The sequence below is a fragment of the Acanthopagrus latus genome, chromosome 11 (genome assembly GCF_904848185.1).
Source record: "Acanthopagrus latus isolate v.2019 chromosome 11, fAcaLat1.1, whole genome shotgun sequence".
Taxonomy (NCBI): Eukaryota; Metazoa; Chordata; class Actinopteri; order Spariformes; family Sparidae; genus Acanthopagrus; species Acanthopagrus latus.
In genome coordinates this window covers 485,011-508,373 of record NC_051049.1, presented here as the reverse complement: position 1 = coordinate 508,373, position 23,363 = coordinate 485,011, and the positions used below count along the sequence as shown (strand labels likewise).

The 23,363-nt window shown below is 45.0% G+C and overlaps 1 protein-coding gene across 5 annotated transcripts in view; it reads left to right on the top strand.

The window, feature by feature from the left end:
* The window catches only part of LOC119029184 (ephrin-A2-like), a 55,808-nt gene that overhangs the window by 3,927 nt on the left and 28,518 nt on the right, over positions 1–23,363 (top strand). For all 5 annotated transcript variants that reach the window (XR_005077921.1, XR_005077920.1, XR_005077919.1 and 2 more), the window contains one exon: positions 1–367. This exon is cut by the window's left edge. Coding sequence is in view for 2 of the 5 variants with exons in the window: in XM_037115832.1 (XP_036971727.1) it covers positions 204–367 (164 nt within the window). In the remaining 3 variants the exon portion in view is untranslated. The remainder of the gene's footprint in view (positions 368–23,363) is intronic.

Here is a 23,363-nt window from a genome sequence, read left to right as displayed (position 1 = left end):
AATAATCAGTTGACCGTGTGAGAACGCGCTGCAGCCGCTGATCGATCAGTATTAAGTATCGATCTGAGTGGACTTAAACTGATTTTAACACCTGCATGCTGCTCACAGAGGGACGCTGGTCTCCTCACAATCTTTGATGTGTTCTGGTCCCGGTTCTGGTCTCTGCGGGTCTGCACGCGCTCACTGCTGAAGAGGACACGCGGATGTTCTGCGGGACGCAGCGCGCCGCGCCGCCGCACATGGAGCGCTCCGGGCGGCCGCCGCTGCTGCTGCTGCTCGGCCTGCTGCTCCGGCTCTGCGCCGCCGTCACCGACGACCGACTCATCTCAGACCGGTACGCGGTCTACTGGAACAGCTCCAACCCCAGGTAAGACCCGGACCCGGACCGGGAGGAGCGGAGAGCAGGGTCAGGGAGAACATCTGGGACAAAGTCGGCGACTTTACTGATCCGGATTCATTTAAATGTTCTGAAGTTCAAACTGTCAGAAACAATCCAAAGGTTCTGTGTTCAGAACCTGGTCCGGAACACACAAAACCTCCACTGAATGATGATGATGATGATGATAATAATAATAATAATAATAATAATAATAATAATAATAATAATAATAATAATAATAAAAACATATTATTATCATTTCTGGGACTTTTGTTTTGTCAGAATTAAAACCAGATCAAATTAAATGTCTCTGGTGTGAGATTATAATCCAGCATCACGTTTCAACACGTCATCAGAATATTATCACATTTTATTTGTATTAAAATAAAAATGACTCTGAAAACTGTCTGTGTGAGCCCCCGGCCCGGAGCCCCCGGGCCCGCGGTGCCAACACCAACACACTGATAATTAATACAATAGAAGAGATCAGATGAAGCGCATTTGATTTATTTTTTAAATAATATTTATTCATAATATTGATCACATCTGTCACTTTCAGGCAAAATGTAAAAACATTCAGATTTTCTGAAGTCGTGGACGTTTAATTTGAACATTTCTGCATTTAATAAATAATTCCGTGAAATGTTTTAATAAAATCAAATGTTTTCAGAATTACATCTGAAAATATGAATCAGTTTGTAATTAAACAGTTTTACTGATTAATTGTTCAGCTGATCAGACATCAGACATCAGCTGTGGAAACATTTTTCACACTTCACATATTTTCTGGACTAAATGATCAATAAGTTCCTCAGTAAATAATCAAACTAATCAATAAAGATCCGAGTGAGCCAACATGAAACTGACTCCAGATCTGATTCTGAACTTTTATAAATAAATCTAAGTTTTAATTTTGAAATATTCAGTTAAATTGTCCCGGACGTTCGTCCTGACCGGGCCTCCTGACCGGGCCTCCTGACCGGGCCTCCTGACCGGGCCTCCTGACCGGGCCTCCCCTACTGTCCAGCTCAGTGACCTCTGACCTGTGCTGTGTCTCTTCTTCTGTGGTGTTTCTGTCAGTACTGCTGTACTCTGCTCCTGGCAGCAGAGGGTTAATGTCTCTCTGTTCTGCTCTATGATTGGCCGGCTGCTGTCTGAACCGTCCAATAGCAGCCTGCAGTGCTGTCAGTGTCACAGTTTACTAGTTTATTTTGGAGGTGACAGGAAACAGGAAAGACAAGAACTTTCATAATAATGATTATAATCAATAATAGTTAACAAACACAGAACTGTGTCCTGATGCAGCCAGTCGTCAGGTGAGCGTGTGGCTCCACCGTCTCACCTGAGCACTCTCACCTGAACACTCTCGCCTGAACACTCTCACCTGAACACTCTCACCTGAACACCGTCTCTCACCTGAACACTCTCGCCTGAACACTCTCACCTGAACACTCTCGCCTGAACACCGTCTCTCACCTGAACACTCTCGCCTGAACACCGTCTCTCACCTGAACACCGTCTCTCGCCTGAACACTCTCACCTGAACACCGTCTCTCACCTGAACACTCTCACCTGAACACCGTCTCTCACCTGAACACTCTCACCTGAACACCGTCTCTCTCTCTGCAGCTCTACAGAACCCCCCTCGTGGTTCTGTCGTGTGGTTTATTCTCACACCACAGATCAAACATCCAAACATGAACCATCACATGTTAATAACACAACAACAGTTAGTTATTAGTCTGTTCTCCTCCACCTGTCCTCCACCTGTCCTCCACCTGTCCTCCACCTGTCCTCCACCTGTCCTCCACCTGTCTGTGTTGGTGTCAGAATCAAATACCTGAAATCCAAAGTGCAGTCAGAGCTGGGTTCTGGATGGGTGAGCAGCTGAGCGTCACGTCAGCAACCTGTGAAAATATAACATGTCAACGTTTGAACAGTTATCATCACATGAAAATTGATATCATTCATGATGTTATTGACGATCAGTGTCATTGATCATTTTTGCATCTCAATTTTTAATTTTGACTGAAACGGTGACGATGTGACGGATCAGGACGTCTGCAGTGTGTGTGTGTGTGTGTGTGTGTGTGTCCTTGGCAGGTCCAGTAGTTGCTGTTTCTAATGTAGTAAAACATTGGCTGTGGTCCTGGTTCTGGTTGGTCATGGAGCGCAGTGTGCTGTCAGGACGAGGATGTTGTGTGTTTAGATGTTCGGCTGCAGTTTCTTTCTGTGTTGCAGAGTCGACGGACGTTTGTCTGAAGGACAGAAATCTGGAGAAAATCATCAAGATTAAAATATTTCATTAAACGTTGTTTTTAAATTCAGATGGTTTATAGAAACAATAACCAGACAGGAAGCTGGTTAGACACTTTGTGTCACACACAAAAAAATGAATTAATAGCAAAGTCACTGATTTTTAATATGTTCAATATTTTTAAAATGTTTTAAATTTCTAACACTTCACAAGATGATTCTGATAATTCTTCACGCTTCAGCTCTGTGATCGTATGTGTTTTATTTTATCAGCCCGTGATTGAGAAGAAATGTTATCGTATAATAATAATAATAATAATAATAATAATAATAATATTAATGAAATAACAATAATGATAAGAAATAATTATTAAAAAGAGAATTTATCGTGATTTTTTTTACGTTAGTTAATTTAAAATGAAAATGCTAAATGACCGTGAGACTGTCGAGACTTCATCTTCACGTTAACGGCTTAATTTGTATTTTTAGCAAAAATAATAAAACTCTCGATCACTTTTTCAGTTTTTTCCGCAGAGGTCAGATTTTAGAACAAACCTGTGTGAGAAACGTGTGTGTGTGTCCGCCTGATCACACTCACACCACCGTATCAGCTGATCAACTCTAATGATTTAATATTTATAATATTTAATCTGTGTGTGTGTGTGTGTGTGTGAGCTTCATGTTGCTGCTTGTCCTCGTCTGACCTCAAAATGAATTAAGTAAATTAGAGAGCAGCTTTAATTTGACTTCATCTTCATCTCACGTCTTCATCTTCATCATCTGAAGAATACTCGATTAAAAAGCATCTGATATTAAAAAAGATATTAAATTCACTTCAGTATCAGTAAAGTAACTGATCAATAGATCAGATGAGTGTTTAAGCTGAGTCAGCTGACCATCACAATCACTGTGTGACCAGAAAATCAGTTAATTTAAAAATGCTGCTGTGTGTGAGTAAGTGGATACATTGAGTGGAGGAGCAGGTAGAAAAGTACCTCCAGGTGTTGATGCAGAAAGTTCAGACACAAGGCGACTCAAAGTGCTTAACAGGTGCACACACATCACATTAGAAGGTATGTGAGTAAATGTACTTAGTTACATTCCAGCACTGAGTACGTTGTAATAGAAGAAACCATGACGGCGAACTTTGACCTGCAGCGAGGCCGTTTTATTATCGTCATGGAAACATGGCGGAGGACGCGTTGTCTCGAACGTCGCAGCTCGTCTCAGGTGAGACTTTGAAAACAGTCTGTGAGCTGACGGGCAGCCGCAGTTATTGATTACATTACATTTACATTATCTTACGTCACGTTACGTTACGTCACATTACGTTACGTCACATTACGTTTTTCCAGAAATCAGAGTTTGGACCAGGAGCCGTTCAGGTGACCTGAAAGGTGCGATTTGTCAGGTAAGATGTGAACCAGGTTAGAGCTGAGTCAGCGATGTTCAGCCAGAGAGGAGAGGAGGATTGGATGGTTGACTGACAAACACAGAAGATCAGACAAGGAGAACGAGTCGCGAAGAGAACGAGTCGACGAGAACGAGTCGAAGAGAACGAGTCGAAGAGAACGAGTCGAAGAGAACGAGTCGCGAAGAGAACGAGTCGAAGAGAACGAGTCGACGAGAACGAGTCGAAGAGAACGAGTCGAAGAGAACGAGTCGAAGAGAACGAGTCGACGAGAACGAGTCGAAGAGAACGAGTCGAAGAGAACGAGTCGAAGAGAACGAGTCGAAGAGAACGAGTCGCGAAGAGAACGAGTCGAAGAGAACGAGTCGACGAGAACGAGTCGCGAAGAGAACGAGTCGACGAGAACGAGTCGAAGAGAACGAGTCGAAGAGAACGAGTCGAAGAGAACGAGTCGAAGAGAACGAGTCGCGAAGAGAACGAGTCGAAGAGAACGAGTCGACGAGAACGAGTCGCGAAGAGAACGAGTCGAAGAGAACGAGTCGAAGAGAACGAGTCGCGAAGAGAACGAGTCGACGAGAACGAGTCGCGAAGAGAACGAGTCGAAGAGAACGAGTCGACGAGAACGAGTCGCGAAGAGAACGAGTCGAAGAGAACGAGTCGAAGAGAACGAGTCGCGAAGAGAACGAGTCGAAGAGAACGAGTCGAAGAGAACGAGTCGCGAAGAGAACGAGTCGACGAGAACGTGTCGAAGAGAACGAGTCGACGAGAACGAGTCGACGAGAACGAGTCGAAGAGAACGAGTCGACGAGAACGAGTCGAAGAGAACGAGTCGAAGAGAACGAGGCGAAGAGAACGAGTCGCGAAGAGAACGAGTCGAAGAGAACGAGGCGAAGAGAACGAGGCGAAGAGAACGAGTCGCGAAGAGAACGAGGCGAAGAGAACGAGTCGCGAAGAGAACGAGTCGCGAAGAGAACGAGTCGAAGAGAACGAGTCGCGAAGAGAACGAGTCGAAGAGAACGAGTCGACGAGAACGAGTCGACGAGAACGAGTCGACGAGAACGAGTCGACGAGAACGAGTCGCGAAGAGAACGAGTCGCGAAGAGAACGAGTCGCGAAGAGAACGAGGCGAAGAGAACGAGTCGCGAAGAGAACGAGTCGCGAAGAGAACGAGTCGACGAGAACGAGTCGAAGAGAACGAGTCGAAGAGAACGAGTCTCGAAGAGAACGAGTCGAAGAGAACGAGTCGAAGAGAACGAGTCGAAGAGAACGAGTCGCGAAGAGAACGAGTCGAAGAGAACGAGTCGAAGAGAACGAGTCTCGAAGAGAACGAGTCTCGAAGAGAACGAGTCGAAGAGAACGAGTCGAAGAGAACGAGTCGCGAAGAGAACGAGTCGAAGAGAACGAGTCGCGAAGAGAACGAGTCGAAGAGAACGAGTCGACGAGAACGAGTCGAAGAGAACGAGTCGCGAAGAGAACGAGTCGAAGAGAACGAGTCGACGAGAACGAGTCGACGAGAACGAGTCGTGGAGATTATCTGGAGATTATCTGTCAGCTGTTCATAGTGAATGGATCAATTAATGTTCACGTTCTGTTTAGATTGTTTTACTTTAACTGTTCCAGCCATGTTTTTGCTTTAAAAATAAAAAGATCAAATACAATTTAAAAGCTTGATGATCAAGTTGCTGATTGATTTATAATTGATCACTGGATCAGAAGTTTGTGTATTTCATTTTCTCATGAGAAGGTAAAGGTGTCGGCTGGTGTTTTGTCCCTGCCGTGTTGCCGTCGGCCTCTTCAGCTGATGCTGCCGTGTTTCTCTGCGTACTTTGTTGACTTCTACTGCAGTTTTCTGCCCGACTGGTCGACATTGTTCGACTGCGACTCAACTTGAAACTTTCAGTAAATGAAATCATGTAGAAAGTGTCTCAGAGCCAAAACACACAGAAACCACAGAAATGTTAACTTAATTAGGATTCTCCTCAAAACCTCTAGAAAAAAGGAGGAGAGGAGGAGGAGGAGGAGGAGGAGGAGGAGGGGAGGAGGAGGAGAGGAGGAGAGGAGGAGGAGGAGGAGGAGGAGGAGGAGGAGGAGGAGGAGGAGGAGAGGAGGAGGAGGAGGAGGAGGAGGAGGAGGAGGAGGAGGAGCTGAGCTCCTGATGGGTTTGATAAAACCATCGTGAGTCAGACAAACAGGAAAACATGAGTTCACCCTGAATGGATCCTCTGATTCACTGTGACCCAGATGAAGCGGACTGGACCTTTATTCTGTTTGACCCGCTCACACTTGAGAGTGAAACTGTTTGTGAATGATGCTCAGAAATAATTTCACAGTTTTGTTTGTCTGTTTATTATAAATTCTGAGCAGGAGTGAACCAGACTGTTTAGAGGAGAGAGAGACGCGTCAGCACTCAAAGTTCCCACGCTGTGTCTGACCCTGAAGTCACACATGTGCTTCTAATTACATTCAGTGTTCGTTTAATCGAGACTGTTTTCATCTTTATTCTGTAGCAGTTAAATGGAGGATAATAACTGCAGTGTGACAGTAGAAACATTCAGAAACATAAAATAACTTTAATGATTCGTGTTTTCACACCAATAAACATCAAATAAACATAAAACAGATTCTTCAGTTTAAAGTTTCAAACTTGTACAGCAGATTCATAGAAAACAGTGACTTTCCTGCATTTTAGTGAGACGTTTGAATCTTTGATCTCTGATGTTCTGATCTGATGTTCACTTAACATTCACAGTGTTCAGCTGCGTCAGTGTGTTCTGTCCACGTATGAAGTTTGTTTGGACATGTCGTCCATCAGAACCGAGCCTGAGGCTCCTTAAGAACCAGAAGAGACATTAGAGGGTGAAACGCTGATCGATTGGTCGAGAAAATAATCACCAGTTTAATATGACATGTTTCATTTATCTATAACATTATGATCATTATGTTCTGATGTCAGAGACAAACAGCTGGTTGTCAGGCGGCTGTGATGTGTTCATGTCTGACTCAGACAATCAGACTCCTGACTTGTGGCTTGATGTGTTGATGAGGCTCCTGAACGCACCGTCTGATTGTCTCGGGGGACAAACAGAGTTGCTGGTTCCCAGCAGCGTCTCTGCTCTCTCTCAGTAGAACGTGTCCAGCGTCTGTGATTTGGGATTCAGATGAAGTAAAGAACCAGTACGCAACATCTGAGTGAGAGTGAAGCTGTGACGGGCCGAACCGCTCAGCTGAACCCGCTCGGCTCTTTGTCTCTTTTAGGATGAAATTCAGACGATCGCTGAATCTGAATTCTCTGAATCCAAACATCATCATCGTCACCTCGTTGTCACCTGTTCATCAGCTGATCAAACCGTCTCGTCTGATCGATTGAGCGGATCATTTTTTCTGTTCTTTGGTGTCCGTCGGTCCGTCTGCTTGTCTCTCTGCGCTGCTGGAGGAGAAAATGGCGGACGCTTTTTGTTCAGAGTAAAAAACAGTAACGCACAGCTGCAGCCGCCATTTTGTTCTGCCTCTTAACTCCAAGGTAAGCCCCCCCCCCCGGCCCCTCACACACACACACACACACGCACACACACACGCACACACACACACACACACACACACACACACCCCTCTGCCCCACAAACCCCCCAACCTTCATCCCACCCGTCCTGAGGAGCAGCCGGGCGTCACCTCAGCCGGGTGGAGACACGACATGAAAACAGACAGAAAAGTAAAAACACTTCAGACGATAAAACTTCTATTACTCTATTAAACGTTGTAGTTTTATTGTGGCGATGCATCAACCACAGGAAGCTGTAAGGTAAAATATCATCTGAGGTGAAGTTTAAAATCAGACGTTTTTCCTCTGAGGTCTGGTGTAATGATGATGATGATGATGGTGATGGTGATGATGAAGATGATGACGATGATGACGATGATGATGGTGATGATGAAGATGATGGTGACGATGATGATGATGATGATGATGATGATGAAGATGATGACGATGATGGTGATGATGAAGATGATGACGATGATGATGGTGATGATGAAGATGATGACGATGATGGTGATGGCAGTGCTGCAGAGACTCGTTCACTGTGGTCAGAATCAGAATCAGAATCAGAATCAGAATCAGAATCAGAATCTCCTTTATTTGTCCCACAAACGGGACATTTCTTCATCACAGCAGCTAAAGGACAGAAATATTGTGATAAACAATAATAACAGTAAAAGAATAAACAAAACAATAAAAAAGTAAGAAATAGAAATAATACAAAACAGAACTCTCATATACAAGAACTGTATAACTAAACTGTCAAGTACAGAAGGAAAAGTTCAGCTCAGCTTCAGTCGAGTTTAAACCAGTTTAAAGATGTTTATTTGAATTATTAATCTGTGGTCAGTGAACACTGAGCGGATCAATCAGAGGTATTGATCATTATTTAGAGAAGAAATAAAACAGCAATTGAAATAATTGATCAGGTTTTGAACGTTTTTCTTTTTTCTTAATTAAATGTGTTCTGGTTCAGAGACTGTGTCCTCTAGTTTGTGTGTTCACCATCTGTTTGTCCTGGTCGGACCGGACCGGACCGGACCGGACCGGCCCTCCTGTCTCCATCTTCTCTCTCTGGTTCTTACTGAACATTTGTTGAGCTGATGTTTGAACATCTGATCCAATCTGCAGCTCTGAGACATCCAACATCAGGCACAAACAAACAGGAAGTGAAAGTCAAACACTGACGGAGAATTAATGAGACCTGCCACAGCTGTGATGTCACAGGCCGAGCTGTGATGTCACAGGCCGAGCTGTGATGTCACAGGCCGAGCTGTGATGTCACAGGCCGAGCTGTGATGTCACAGGCCGAGCTGTGATGAGGTCTGACTGTTTTTAAACATTTTCACGTCTGAGAACCTTTGTGACATTTTACAGACTGATGTGAAAACAATCAGCAGGTTACTGGATGAATGATTGATTGAATTGATCGGTACAGTAAATGAATTTTATGATGCCGAGCTCTCCTCCATTTGTCCGTCTCACTCATTGTCCCGCCCACGACTCTCTCTCTGATTGGTTACTTGTCACAGGTGACAGCCAATCAACACTAAGTAATCTGAATCTGCAAAGTAACTAGTTACTAAAGTCGCAGCGCGGCTGTGTGGACCTGAAGTTCAGAACTGGAACTGGAAGCCCGTTACATTCCTCACCGGTTGTTCTGTTTGTTTAGACTGTTTTTATTTGGACTGTAAATGTAATTGATCAGTGATCAGTCTGCTCCATTACCAATAATCTGTATAAGAAACAGTCGATCGGTGGATTGATCAGTAATATTGATATCCGGTGCTCAGACTCGTCCTGTGGAAACATTTTGAAAGTGTTTTCTTGTTTCTGCAGTTTGACGTGAGAGCAGCTTCAAGTGATGATGCGTTTCCTGTTGATGATCACATGACGCTGCCGCGGCTCCACTAGAGGCCTGAGCTGGGCTGTGATTGGCTCGTTGTGTTCTCAGTGAATATAAACACTGCAGCTGTACAGTGTGTGATGATGTGCTGTAGCTGGTGTGTGTGTTGGAGGTGTTCCTGTCAGCGGTGATATGCACATCCACCAGTGGCACCAAACATACCGCCTTTTTTTTTCTCGTTGGCAGTTTGGACCAATGGCGTGTCGGCGTGGCGTCAGCAGGGAGAGTTTCTGTCAGAGCTGCTCCTCCAGTTATTTTTATATTCTCTCCTCCTCGTGTCTCAGCACTTCATCATGCTTTCTGCTCCCTGCTCATGCATTTTAATGTCTGACCCACATTTCATTGGATCTGCACACACACACACGCACACACACTCACACACACACACACGCACACACGCACACACGCACACACACTCACACACACACACACCAGGGAAACTTTGAAGTTCTGGCTCGAGCACACTGAGGAGGAGGAGGGTGAAGAGCTGCAACCTTTCACTGTTTTCTGATGAAATTCCTGACTGAAGAGCAGCGAGAGTCGAGCAGGTCACCTCAGGAGAACACACACACACACACACACACACACACACACACGCACAGCTGGTTTAAAGGAGCGGTGTGAACCCGGCCTCAGTGATTAGCCTAGCTTAGCACAAACACTGGAAGCAGAAAGAAATGGAACAAAATTATTTGATCCGTTTTTGTTAACTGTGTCCTGACTGAGTGAAACTGACCTGAGAACAGGTGAAACATCAGCTGATTCTTCATTCTGTTTGAATGTTTAACGAGCTGCAGATGAAACTGAGCCAGCTGCTAAATCTGATGTTTTCCAAGTGCAGTTCTGAACACGAGTGTTGCGACGTCTCTCAGTTTTCTGTTCAAAGTGTTTAAGAATAAAAATAAATATGTGTTTAACGTCGACGCTCTGAACATTTTGGTGTCTGATGAAAAGTTTCATGTTCACTAACTTCTTATATTCATAAATAATCACCATAATTCAGCCAGATGTCACAGATCAGATTCAGACATTAAAGCCACGTGAGACTATAATTAAAAGCCATTTTCATCTTTGTATATTACATTTTTCATATTTGTTGGCTTTTGCTCATTTCAGTGTTTGATATTCAAAATAAAGTGACAGACAGTTTTATCATTGACACACAACAGGAGCCGCTGAGACTCACGGAGACGATGTAAATAAATACATAATGTAATAATGTAAATAAATACATAATGTAATAATGTAAATAAATACATAATGTAATAATGTAAATAAATACATAATGTAATAATGTAAATAAATACATAATGTTTTTCTTTCTGCTTCATTTTAGATAAAGTTTGTCAGCTGATGCTGAAACGTTTCGTCAGTCTTAAAACCTGAAACAGAAACGATCAGCGGTGGAGTTTTTAATAATTGGACACAAACAGAAACTTTGATTATGTACGAGTCGTGTTTATTCTGATTATTTAATATATTTGTCGTCGGGCTGAGTGATGTTTATATTATATTATAGAATAGAATAGAATAGAATTACTTTATTGATCCCAGACTGGTAAATTATTTTGTCACAAATTATTCTGAGATTATTGTGACAGATTTCATGATTTCAGTTGTGTGATAATAAACAAATCTGCAGCTCATAAGCGTTTTATTATTAATATGTAATATAAATATAATATACATTCAGATGTTTATGAGTTTTGATTGTTGTGGTTGTTAATTTGTTGTTCGTTCATATTTGTATTTATTAGCAGGGTCGTTAGAGTTACTCTGAAAATGTACTCTGATACAATTACTAATGAATTTATTGATGTCAGTAATCCAAGTATCACAATAATAAATAATATAATTTGATTAGTTTCTATCAGTTTTGGATTGTGTGTGTGTGTGTGTGTGTGTGTGTGTGTGTGTGTGTGTGTGTGTGTGTGTGTGTGTAAAAAACGGAACAGATTTTTATTGTTTTAAATAAACTGAATTAGAATTTGTACCGAGGTTCTGAGCAGAACCAGATGTTCTGACACAGTTAATGTATTTAAACGTTCGTCTGAAGGTTTATACTGAAGCAGCAGACGATGAGTTCAGGTTCCGGCTGATCCAGTGGGACGTGTCGCTCTCCGGAGGTGAAGCTGAGCAGATGGAGCTTTTTAACTTTATCAGATGAATTTTTTTAGTTACGTTCGTGGTTCTTTAATCCGGTTCAGTCTCATCGTCTTTCAGTCTGAAACGGGAAGTGTTGATGATCTCAGATGTGAAGTCTGTGGCTTCAGGAAGATGATCACCGTTAATCTGATTTAATCTGATTTAATCTGCAGGTCGTGTGTTCCTGCCTTTTAAAAAATGATCTGTGAACTGAATGAGACGAACCTGAAAAAATAAATCAAATAAGTGAATGACTGATGTTTGACAGTCAGAAGTGTTGTCTTCTGCCTAATAATGGCTTTATTGTTGCTGTGTGGATCAATATGTATTGATTACATCATAAAATCAGAGCTGCTGCTGGTTTAAAGGATCAGTGATGAGAGAAATAAATGAATCCTCATATTCAGACGGTAAAAAAATAAACAATATTTTAATGTTTATCAAACAAAAAGAGACACTGGTTTTATTTTTCAAAATCAAAAGTAAATAAATTTCTGTAAATAGGATTTAAATTTTTAAAAATATTAGTTGTAAAACAAAAGTTGTTTTCTTCAACAAATAAGTGATTATTATTTATTCCACTTTAAAACAATCAGATGATCTGCGGTCAGAGTTAAACTGAAGACAGCAGCTGATGCCACATTCATTAAACTTTGTATTTAAATTGATTTATTTGGTGACGACGTCTTCCAACATTTACAGCCCTGATGTGTGACTACACAACATGAACATTTAAAATCATCATTAATGTCCCACAGTTTAATCCTGAAGCTCTTCATGTGCTAACAACAGTTAGCGGTTGCTAACAAGTGTCTGAATGAGGCTACAGAGGTTGTCGGGGACATTAAACGTCCTCACAGCAACACGGAGACTCATCTACTCACTAGTCCGTCTTTACAGGCCACTTTAGTTCCACACTGTTCTAACTCTGACTTTACAACTTGGACACTGATCAGTTTATAGAAAACCTGGATAGTAATTGTGCAGTAAGACTCTTAGTGGTGGAGACGTTTAGCTGCCTCTGTTAGCTCTGTATCCTTTGTTAGCTCTGTTAGCTCTGTTAGCTCTGTTAGCTTTGTTAGCTCTGTTAGCTTTGTTAGCTCTGTTAGCTCTGTTAGATTTGTTAGCTCTGTTAGCCTGGTACCTCTTGTCCGAACAATTAGTTAAGTAGCTCTGTATGGCTGTAACCTGAGCGCGGCCTGCAGGTGGCCACCATTCAGGTCTTGAACGGTCGGTTCCTGCCTGCGCTCTGATTGGTCCGCTGCGTCATCATTCAGGGATCTGGAGGTTTGTGGAGCTCAGAGCAGATGGTGACCTTTGACCCTCGGGGAAAGAAAAAGACCTGTGAGGTCTCTGAGCAGCAGCCTGTCGGTCACACGATCCCCGAGACTCTGAACCGTTTCTCTCCTTCAGTTTGCTGCTCCACCACCACCGTCCTCACCCGTCCTCACCTGTCCTGCCCCGTCCTCACCTGTCCTGCCCCGTCCTCACCCATCCTCACCTGTCCTGCCCCGTCCTCACCTGTCCTCACCCGTCCTCACCCGTCCTCACCTGTCCTGCCCCGTCCTCACCTGTCCTCACCTGTCCTGCCCCGTCCTCACCTGTCCTCACCTGTCCTCACCCGTCCTCACCTGTCCTGCCCCGTCCTCACCCGTCCTCACCTGTCCTCACCTGTCCTGCCCCGTCCTCACCTGTCCTGCCCCGTCCTCACCCGTCCTCACCTGTCCTGCCCTGTCCTCACCCGTCCTCACCTGTCCTCACCTGTCCTGCACCATCCTCACCCGTCCTCACCTGTCCTGCCCCATCCTCACCTGTCCTGCCCCGTCCTCACCTGTCCCCACTGCTATTTTCCCTCCATCTGTTTCTGTTGCCGTCACATATTTGAATTCAGCTCTGAATCTTAGTTTTCAGCAGTTACATCACTTAAAAAAAGAAAACTATCATCATCATCATCATCATCATCATCATCATCATCATCATCATCATCATCATCATCATCATCATCATCATCATCATCATCATCATTATTATTATTATTATTATTATTATTATTATTATTATTATTATTATTATCATTATCATTATTATTATCATTATCATCATTATTATTATTGTTATTATTGTAGCAAAACATCCATTTAAAATATTTTTCCCATCACACACGTTAGCGGCTCTTTGGGCCTCCAGAACCTGAGGTTCTGAGAGGCAGAGAGGGCGTTCGAGGATGCAGAGAGAAAGAGAGAGAGAGAGAGAGAGAGAGAGAGAATGAGCTCATGTAAAGTTTGTGTAATAACAGTGAAGCAACATCCAGACAGCGTCTGATGCCTTAAGGTGCATTTCACAGAAAAACACAAAGAAGAAATGTGTTTATTGGACGAGAAACAGCAAACGCAGTCGGAGCAGGTCGACGACATGAGCAGCTGCTCACTGCATCGTCACACCGATTTTCTACAACGATCAGCTCAGTCGAGTTCCAGAAGCCCAACGCTGCGTCCTCAGACGTCTGGTTTGTCCACAAAGATCTTCAGTTTATCGTCAATGAGGAACCAAAACAGAAAATATTCACATTTAACGAGCTGACATTTGATCATCATGTTTTCAGGAGCAGGCTGTGATATTCAACTTCTGATCAGATATTGATCTGCAGCTGACTGTCGCTGGCCTGAGAGATAAAACAACAGTAAACTGTGTCAGCGAGAGAAACGTCGTCGATAACGGGAAGAAAATAATTTGATAAAATGTTGCATAGTGTCACGTGTACGGAATAATGCAAACAGATGGAAAGTCTATAAGAATACACCACCCGGCCCGAGCTCAGAGTGTGTGTGTGTGTGTGTGTGTGCTCCTCACTGACAGACATGAGTCATTAGCTCCTGATTGGTCCTCCTGGAGGTAGGAGGAGCCTAGTGGTGCAGGTCTCAGGTTCAGGTCCCTGCTGTTCAGATGTGCCAACGTGCCCTCGAGCAGCTGCATGGTTTAACCCTCATCAGCTCCTGAGGCCGCTCGGACCTCAAGGAGCTGGTTTTGTTCAGTCCATATCTGAGGAGGAACCTTCAGCCTCCTCGGACCCTCGGACCCACAGACCAACACATTTGCACAAGACGACAAACAAGTTCTGGTCTCAGTGGGTCAGACTGTTCTGGTTCTCCTCATTGTGTCTCGGACCTGAAACCTGGTCCCAGCAGGGGAGATGTGTTCCAGATTTTCATCTTGAGGATTAAATACCTTCGTCTGTCCATCTCCTGGTCTCTGAAGACCAGTGCCCCCCTTTGATCAGCTGATCAGAGAGTATTGATCAGTGGCTTTGGCTCTGATCTGATCACTGAGTATTTCATCAATAATCCTGACAGCAGTGCCGGTCTGACGAACGAGCCTCCCCTGAACTCACCACAGAGTTTACGGAGAAGCCAGATCCTGAACACACCACTACAATGGAGACGTTCAGGGTCACATATTGATCAGTCAATCAGTTGATCAGTCATTTTGTATCAGAACTGAGATTAAAAGCTTTAATTTGAAATTATCTGATTTCATCCTGTTCAAATATAAAGGCTTGAGAACAGAATCAATAACTTGTATCTAATGGTTGGTTCATTTGTGTGTGTGTGTGCGTGTGTGTGCGCGCGCGTGCGCATGTTCGTGTGTGTGCGTGTGAGGTCACTGATGACGAGATGTGTGTGATGTCACTGGATGTTTGGCTCTGTTTGAAGTCCACCTGCAGCCTCCATCTGCCCTGAAGGTTAATAAACGTCCTGAGCTGATCTGAGGCCAGCCGCCATCACACCTCCTCCTCTTCTTCTTCATGTGCTTTACTAACCAGGTGAAAAGGAGACGCAGGTATTTCAGCAGCTGTTAGCAGTTAGCATTGGAGCTAACTATGACTGAACTCAAATAAAACAGCTGATGATAAAAAACAGGATTAAAACACACGAGGACAAGTTCTCCTCCATCTGAGTCATCAGGCCTGCAGTGATGCACACACACACACACACACACACACACACACACACACACACACACACAGAGCTGCTGACTCAGATGTTTCTTTGGAGCTGCTCTGACCACACTGTAAAAAATAATGTGATATTACTAAAATTAAATCTGCACTAAAAACACACACACACACACACACACACACGCTGAAATAATTTCTAATTTTTACTTCTATGTGACAACAAGTCCTCCGCTCATTGTGTGTGTGTGTGTGTGTGTGTGTGTGTGTGTGTGTGAGCTCAGGTGCTCAGGTGTGTGTGTGCGTGTGTGTGTGTACATAAAGAAATATTCAGTCTGAACTTTGGTTCGAGCAGAAATGTTCTCATTTGTTCTGGTGCCGGGTTGGACGGTCCCGCGGGTCATCTCACGGTGCTGCTGGTTTCACAGTGTAAGCTTATTAGAAAACAGAGATAGAAATGATCCAACAGAACCAACAGACCTGATCGACCAGCCAGCTCACCACGGTACCATCCTCCACCTTGAGGTGTCACTGTGAGCATCAGTCGAGCTTTCAGATCCACCACAGGACCGGTTACTGACCCGCACCGGTTCTGTGTGGTTGAGTCCACTGCCTGTCCTCTGGTTCTGTTAGCTGTCTGGTTCTGTGAGCTGTGAGCTCAAACTCTTTAATGTTGCTGTTATTTATTATGAATGACTGACTTCCTGCTCGGAGAAGACTCATGAATCATTGAGAGCCAACCAATCAGAGCTGGAGCCACAGCGCTCTCTGTTCTGTTCCACACGCCACCAGAACTGCAGCCGGACCAGTACTGTACTGTTTGTGTGTGTGTGTGTGTGTGTGTGGGTGGGTGTACTGTGTATCTGAATGTATCAGGATGTTGCATTCAGGTGTTTGAACCTGGTTCATATCTGATATTGAATCTATTTTTTAGAAATATGTTTTTTTCACCTTCCAATCAGTGACACACATCTGTAAATACTCAGGATCAGTAATCTATAATCAATAATATTGTCATGTCTCAGTCAGCCCATATTACCACACACACACACACATTCACCTGCGTCTGAGTGACCTCAGTGATGTGATGTCACTTCCTGCTCTGTATGAAACAAACCCGTCCATCACTGAGACAAACAGACTCCATGTTTCTACTCACAGACAGAAAGAAGTTCATGTAGAACATTTGCTGAATGAACAAGAAGGTCCAAATAATGCAGAATGAGTCAGAGACAGAGTTTCACAGAGTTTATAAAGTGTCTCCAACTCAACAACTCACTAAACTGACACATTTGTTAAGGGAGTCTGGTGCTGCTGTCACTGGTTCAGTTGGATCAGACGGTGTGTTCACAGACAGCTGCTGACTCTGACGGGTCACCTGACACCAGGTCGTCCACTGTAACGATGTTCATCTGTGAACTGATCAATAAGTGAATGAGGCTGCCGATCGATCGGTTTAATCATGGTGTGATCTCTGATTGATCAGGGTTCCAGCCTGTTGTTTTGGAGGATCAGCAGTGAATGTTTAGAGTTTGTGTGAACCATCGTCTCTCTGCTTTAGTGCCTCAGAGCCAGGCATCGAGCTGTCAATCACCGGGTCGACCCTTCACCTCGACTTCCCCGGGCCGGCCCGTCTCAGCAGCTGCTCCTCTGCTCCTTTCTTGTCATTGTGTCGTCTTTTCATTGAGCAAGCGAAGGTCTGAGCCGCTCGACCATTTCCATAATCTCCATTAAACACTTCAGATGGCGCTTTAAGAACGCCGCCATCTGCATAATCCCATTAACTCTGAGCCGCGGCGCCGCAGCCGACACAACGCCGCCGCAGCCAGCGGGAAGAAAAGTGGGAGAGAAAAGGCAGATTTAGTTTCTGTCAGGTTTGTGAATGAATAAAAGGAGACGAGGAGAAGGAGAAGGAGAAGGAGAAGCTGACAGTTGAAACGAGCCAGAGGAGAAGAAAAAGTCTTTTTGCTTCATCCTGGTGTAAATCTGCTGGTGCTTCCCCTCCGTCTGGGGAAAAGTCTGCTTACAGTTTCCTGCCCCCCTCCTCCCTCCTCCTCCTCCTCCCTCCTCCTCCTCCTCCTCCTCCTCCCCTCCCCTCCCTCCTCCCTCCTCCCTCCTCCTCCCTCCTCCTCCTCCCCTCCCCTCCCTCTTCCCTCCTCCCTCCTCCTCCCCCCTCCTCCCTCCTCCTCCTCCCTCCTCCTCCTCCTCCTCCTCCTCCCCTCTCCTCCCTCCTCCTCCTCCCTCCTCCTCCTCCTCCTCCTCCTCCCCTCCCCTCCCTCCTCCCTCCTCCCTCCTCCTCCCTCCTCCTCCCTCCTCCTCCTCCCCTCCCCTCCCTCTTCCCTCCTCCCTCCTCCTCCTCCTCCTCCTCCTCCCCTCCCTCCTCCTCCCCTCCCTCCTCCCCTCCTCCTCCTCCTCCTCCTCCTCCTCCTCCCCTCCCCTCCCCTCCCTCCTCCCTCCTCCCTCCTCCCTCCTCCCTCCTCCCTCCTCCTCCTCCTCCTCCTCCTCCTCCCCTCCCACCTAACTCCTCCCTCCTACTCCTCACATGAAGAAAAACAGATTCAGGCTTTCTGATGACAAGAAAAGTAGGTCAGATTTAAATTCGGACTTGGTTCCGGGTGTTCCAGCAGCACTGACACTCATAATACAGCAGCTGGCTGCTCGCTTCGGTCCACACGGGCCTGATGTGACCGAACCAAACCTGCACAGAGGTTCTCCAGGTCTGAGTGGACCAGAGCAAAGATCCAGAGGACGGTACTGAAACACAATCATCAGAACAAATGTTGAAATGTTCTGTTTCTTTATGTTTCTGTGTTTATGCTCTGGTCGGGTTCAGCTGAAGAACAACATCATGGTCCATCTTTAAGTACCTGGTTCTGGAAAATGTCCTGACATCTTGTTATCAGAAATATCCAGTTTCATTCTTGAAACGCGGTTCTGAACAGTGGTCTCTGGCTGTCACACTTAATCTGCTGAGTTGATTTTTAGATTAATTTTGCAGCTTTCTCCTACAAACTTGTCGTCACCTCTGATTGGCTCCAGCAGCTGAGGCTCATGGGTATTGTAGTGTTTAGAGGCAGGAACAGTGTGATGAGTCAGAGTTCAGGGTGAGCTGGACCTACAGACCCGCTGTCGTCTGTTGCTGATGCATCAGAAACATGAACATGAAGCTGGACACTGATTTCACATTTCAGTTCTTACTAAACTCGTAACTGAAGCCAAAGCCTGGACGAGTACAACAGAAAACAGAAAACAAACATATATCTGTCTGCACCTGGTCGCTCCAGATCCGATCACAATCAGAACCAGAATGAACGCACACTGAAGAGACCCGCGGGTCCGATTATTACCACATTATTATTTTGAGAATAATGTGACCCAGCTGATGCTCCCTGGTTCCCTTCAGTCCACATGTTGTTCACACAGTGTCGGTGCGTCCAGTCTGCCGACGCTGCACGTTTACAGCGTGATCTGAAATACTGCTGACCTGGTTTCTGAAGTCTGACTGGAGAGAACCCGTCTGACCCAAACGAGACGTCGCGACTCGTTAACACTGACATGATGTTGTGTTTCTTCAGCCCATCTTTGAGGAATTTATTTCCTAAACGTTTGATAAAAGCAGATAGATTAAAACAGTTCGAGTTTGTTTTCATCCTCAGTTTTCTTCTCCTGATCTTTTAATTTGGAGCTTTGTGAAAATGTTTTTGTGTCCAGTGAACAACGTCTGGATCCCATCAGCGTGTCTTCTTCCTGTAAACTGACTGGACAGCCGAGCCGATATTTGGACTCTGTGATTATTCATGTGTTGTCTCTGTGTTTCTGTCGTCAGCAGATGTTTCTCTCACATTACTCGCTCATAAAAAATGCAGCGTGTTGATAATAAAACCTAATATTTCTCTGAGCTGCGACAGTAAACATGGCGGCAGAAGAAAGGAGGCCGCCGTCTGTGTTTCACGCTCTGATTACTGCCACGTCTTAACGAGGTTTACATGATGGAGGCTGAGCGGGCAGCACCACACCGGGTCACCACGCCTCATACGCACACACACACGCACACACGCGCGCACGCATACACACACATGCACACACGCACGCACACACACAGATCTGGCTGTGGGACTTTAAAGGAGCAGGCTGCAGTTTTCTCTGTGTAGAATCTCTGACCCTCGTCACAGTTGTGATATAAATAATACAATCAAAAACAAGAACAAATATATAAAAAATAAATTATTCTAGACAATAAAATGGTTCAGTAACAGGCAGAAACTCCCAACTGCAGGAATGAAGTGAGGCTGAATCTCTTGGCTTTGTATGCTCGGGCCGCGGCTGCGAGTGTTCCAGGTCGTCCGCCATGACCCGAGGCTGAGACCACCAGACTGATGGTCAGAGGTCACAAACACATTTTCTTTGTTGAACTCAAGAATTTACACGAAATTCCGATAATAGTTTATCATAATGAAGTTCTGACATTTGATAACCAAAAGGTCAGAGGTCACTGTGACATCATAATATTCTAGTCAAACAGAGCTAACTGAGCTAGCACTGAGCTAGTCTGTTAGCATGTTTATGCTGCTGCTGCTTGATTTGTTTCAGTTTTACAGTAAATATTTATTTATTCTGTTTCATCTTTATTATCAGATGTTTGATGGACTTTATATTTTACATCCTGAATTAATTCACATGGTTCAAACTGTGACGTCACTGAACTCAAAGGAAACAAGGAGGGGAAGAAGGAGATGAGGAGAGGAGAGGTGTTGAGCCCCCGGTTACTGAGATCCCAGCTCTCTGGTTGGCTGATGGTGTGGGAGCTTTGGGATTGGTTGACGATTCAGAGAGCTCTGTGGTTGGCTGGTGGTCTGCAGACTGTCTCACAGCAGCCAGTAATAATTGATGGAGTCTGAGTGTGTGTGTGTATGTGTGTGTGTTACTTACATGATCATCTGCAGTGTTCAACATTGCTCTTTATATTTTTGTCTCTTTTTTAAATGATCTCCTCGTTTCCTTTTCTCCTCTCCTTCGTGTCTCCCTCGTGTCTCCTTCATGTCTCCTTCGTGTCTCCCTCGTGTCTCCTTCGTGTCTCCTTCATGTCTCCTTCATGTCTCCTTCGTGTCTCCTTCATGTCTCCTTCGTGTCTCCTTCATGTCTCCTTCATTCCTTCATGTCTCCTTCATGTCTTCTTCGTGTCTCCTTCATTCCTTCATGTCTCCTTCGTGTCTCCTTCATGTCTCCTTCGTGTCTCCTTCATGTCTCCTTCATTCCTTCATGTCTCCTTCATGTCTTCTTCGTGTCTCCTTCATTCCTTCATGTCTCCTTCGTGTCTCCTTCATGTCTCCTTCGTGTCTCCTTCGTGTCTCCCTCGTGTCTCCTTCATGTCTCTTTCATTCCTTCATGTCTCCTTCATGTCTCCTTCGTGTCTCTTTCATGTCTCCTTCATTCCTTCATGTCTCCTTCATGTCTCCTTCATGTCTCCTTCATTCCTTCATGTCTCCTTCGTGTCTCCTTCATGTCTCCTTCATTCCTTCATGTCTCCTTCGTGTCTCCTTCATGTCTCCTTCATGTCTCCCTCGTGTCTCTTTCATGTCTCTTTCATTCCTTCATGTCTCCTTCATGTCTCCTTCGTGTCTCCTTCGTGTCTCCTTCGTGTATTTGCAGCTTCCTCTCCATGTTTCTTTGTTTCAGACTTCATGTCAGTGATTTTCAGTCACACTTTAGATCATGTTTGCTTTAAGTTGATCAGTTATTAATTGCTGAGCACAAACTCACAGTGTTGGAGGAGAAACGAGGAACGTTCTGGTGCTTCTCAGTTTGGTGAAATGTGACTTTAAGTCTGTATCCGTCCTGTTTCTGTTGCCCCTGTGCTCCCAGCAGCTTTTTCAGTCCTGTGGGACATGTCTACTTCCTGGACACACACGTTCATGAGGAAAGCAGCTGTCCTCCCTCTCTTCCTCCCTCCTTCCTTCCGTCCTTCCCTCACCCTCACCTCCACCAGCTCATGGCTCCTTGGAGGATGTTGCCACGGTGACATCCTCCCTGGCTGCTGTGGCGATGAGCTGTCAGTCGCTCAGGAAACGAGGTGAAGACAGTTCAGGGTTTGTCCTGCATCTCTCTCTCTCTCTCTCTCTCTCTCTCTCCCTCCTGTCTGCCTGCTCAGGGCCCTGAGGCATGCTGGGAGCTGAAGTTCTCCCTCAGCAGCATAATGAAGTGATGGCTTGTTAACCTGCAGGATGGTGAGTCAGCAGTGGGATGATGGGAGTTATCAGTCAGGTGTCTTTGTTCAGTGTTCAGGGATCAGTCCTCACCGTGTCGCTGACCTCCTGCAGCGCCACCAACAGGTCGTCTTTATGTAACCGGACCATGACTCTGCCCTGCAGGAACAAACCTGCATCTTGTCAGAAAACTGAGACCAGCGGTGTCATTTGTGCTCCACTGTACATCTGGTCCTCGGCTGGTCCGTCTCAGGTTTGATGAACTGCTGTTTGCAGTCTGTTCTGCTCCACCGTTTCCCTCTCTGACCTCTGACTCCTCCAGCTGTTGTTCACTTTTAAAGGCCCTGCAGCAGTAAAGAGGTGTTTACTGGTGCTGTGTTGGTTCTGTCAGAGAAGTCTGAGCAGCAGTCAGTTGTTTGGGCCGTGTGATGGCAGAACTGAGTTCATGTTAATAATTTGATTATTTAAAACATTTCTGTTGATTACTGACAGTAACAGAACCTTTAATCTCAGCCTCAGAACATGATCCGGTGTCTTGGCTGCAGTCACAGCGGTTCTGTCTCCACCATCTCCATCATTATCATTTTTCATGAATACTAAAGGAGCTCCTGTGATCCACATGAATATCAAACAAACACTTTCTGCTTCCTGTTTCTGTCCCACTCTTCTTCTTCTTCTTCTTCTTCTTCTTCTTCTTCTTCTTCTTCTTCTTCTTCTTCTTCTTCTTCTTCTTCTTCTTCTTCTTCTTCCTCCTCTTCTTCTTCTTCCTCCTCCTCTTCTTCTTCTTCTTCTTCTTCTTCTCTTGGCTGATTACTGCAGCAGGAGGCGGACCGATGCTGCTCCTCTACCCATGATGCCCCTGGAGAGACGTTTACCGTCACAGTGGTGGTCGAGGTGGAGGAGCAGCTGAAGGACGACAGCCTGGATCTCTTCGTCCGTCCTCTCTGGGACTGTTTCCTCTTTCTCTGCATCTCATTTATGTAAATAAACATAAACCAGACTCATGCTGATGAATCCTAAACAAGCTCGTCATCACGTCATCACGTCACCTCAGTGACAAGCTGTCAGACTGAAAACAGCGTCAGGTTAAAGGTTTATCAAACACTCAATGATCTGATACTAAACCTCAGACAGTCACGAGAGTTTGTGATCGATGTGATTGGCCAGCGCGTCTCGTCAGATGACGTGGTCTCACGTCATCCAACATCTGTGGTGAGGAACCCAAAGTGTTCTGACCCGACTCAGGATCTTCACACCAAGACTTGAGCTGTGTGCTCAACAGTTCACTATAGAGTTTCAAACTACAGAGCGTCTCACAATTTCTCCACTGTGCTGCATGAAAATAATCCAAACTATTCCGAAGATGTTCTCGTCTGACTGAAATAACTCGCCGATCATTCAGAATGTCACAGAACCGTGAGAATAGACAGAAGGTTCTGACGTTCGGTCCGTTGGCACCGGAGCTTTGGACCGTGACAGGTCGGGACGACTGGTTAGCATGCTAACATCAGGAGACATCAAGAAGTCCAAACTTTGATTTCTTGACATTCTGTTGATAATCCCGCATACTGCAGCT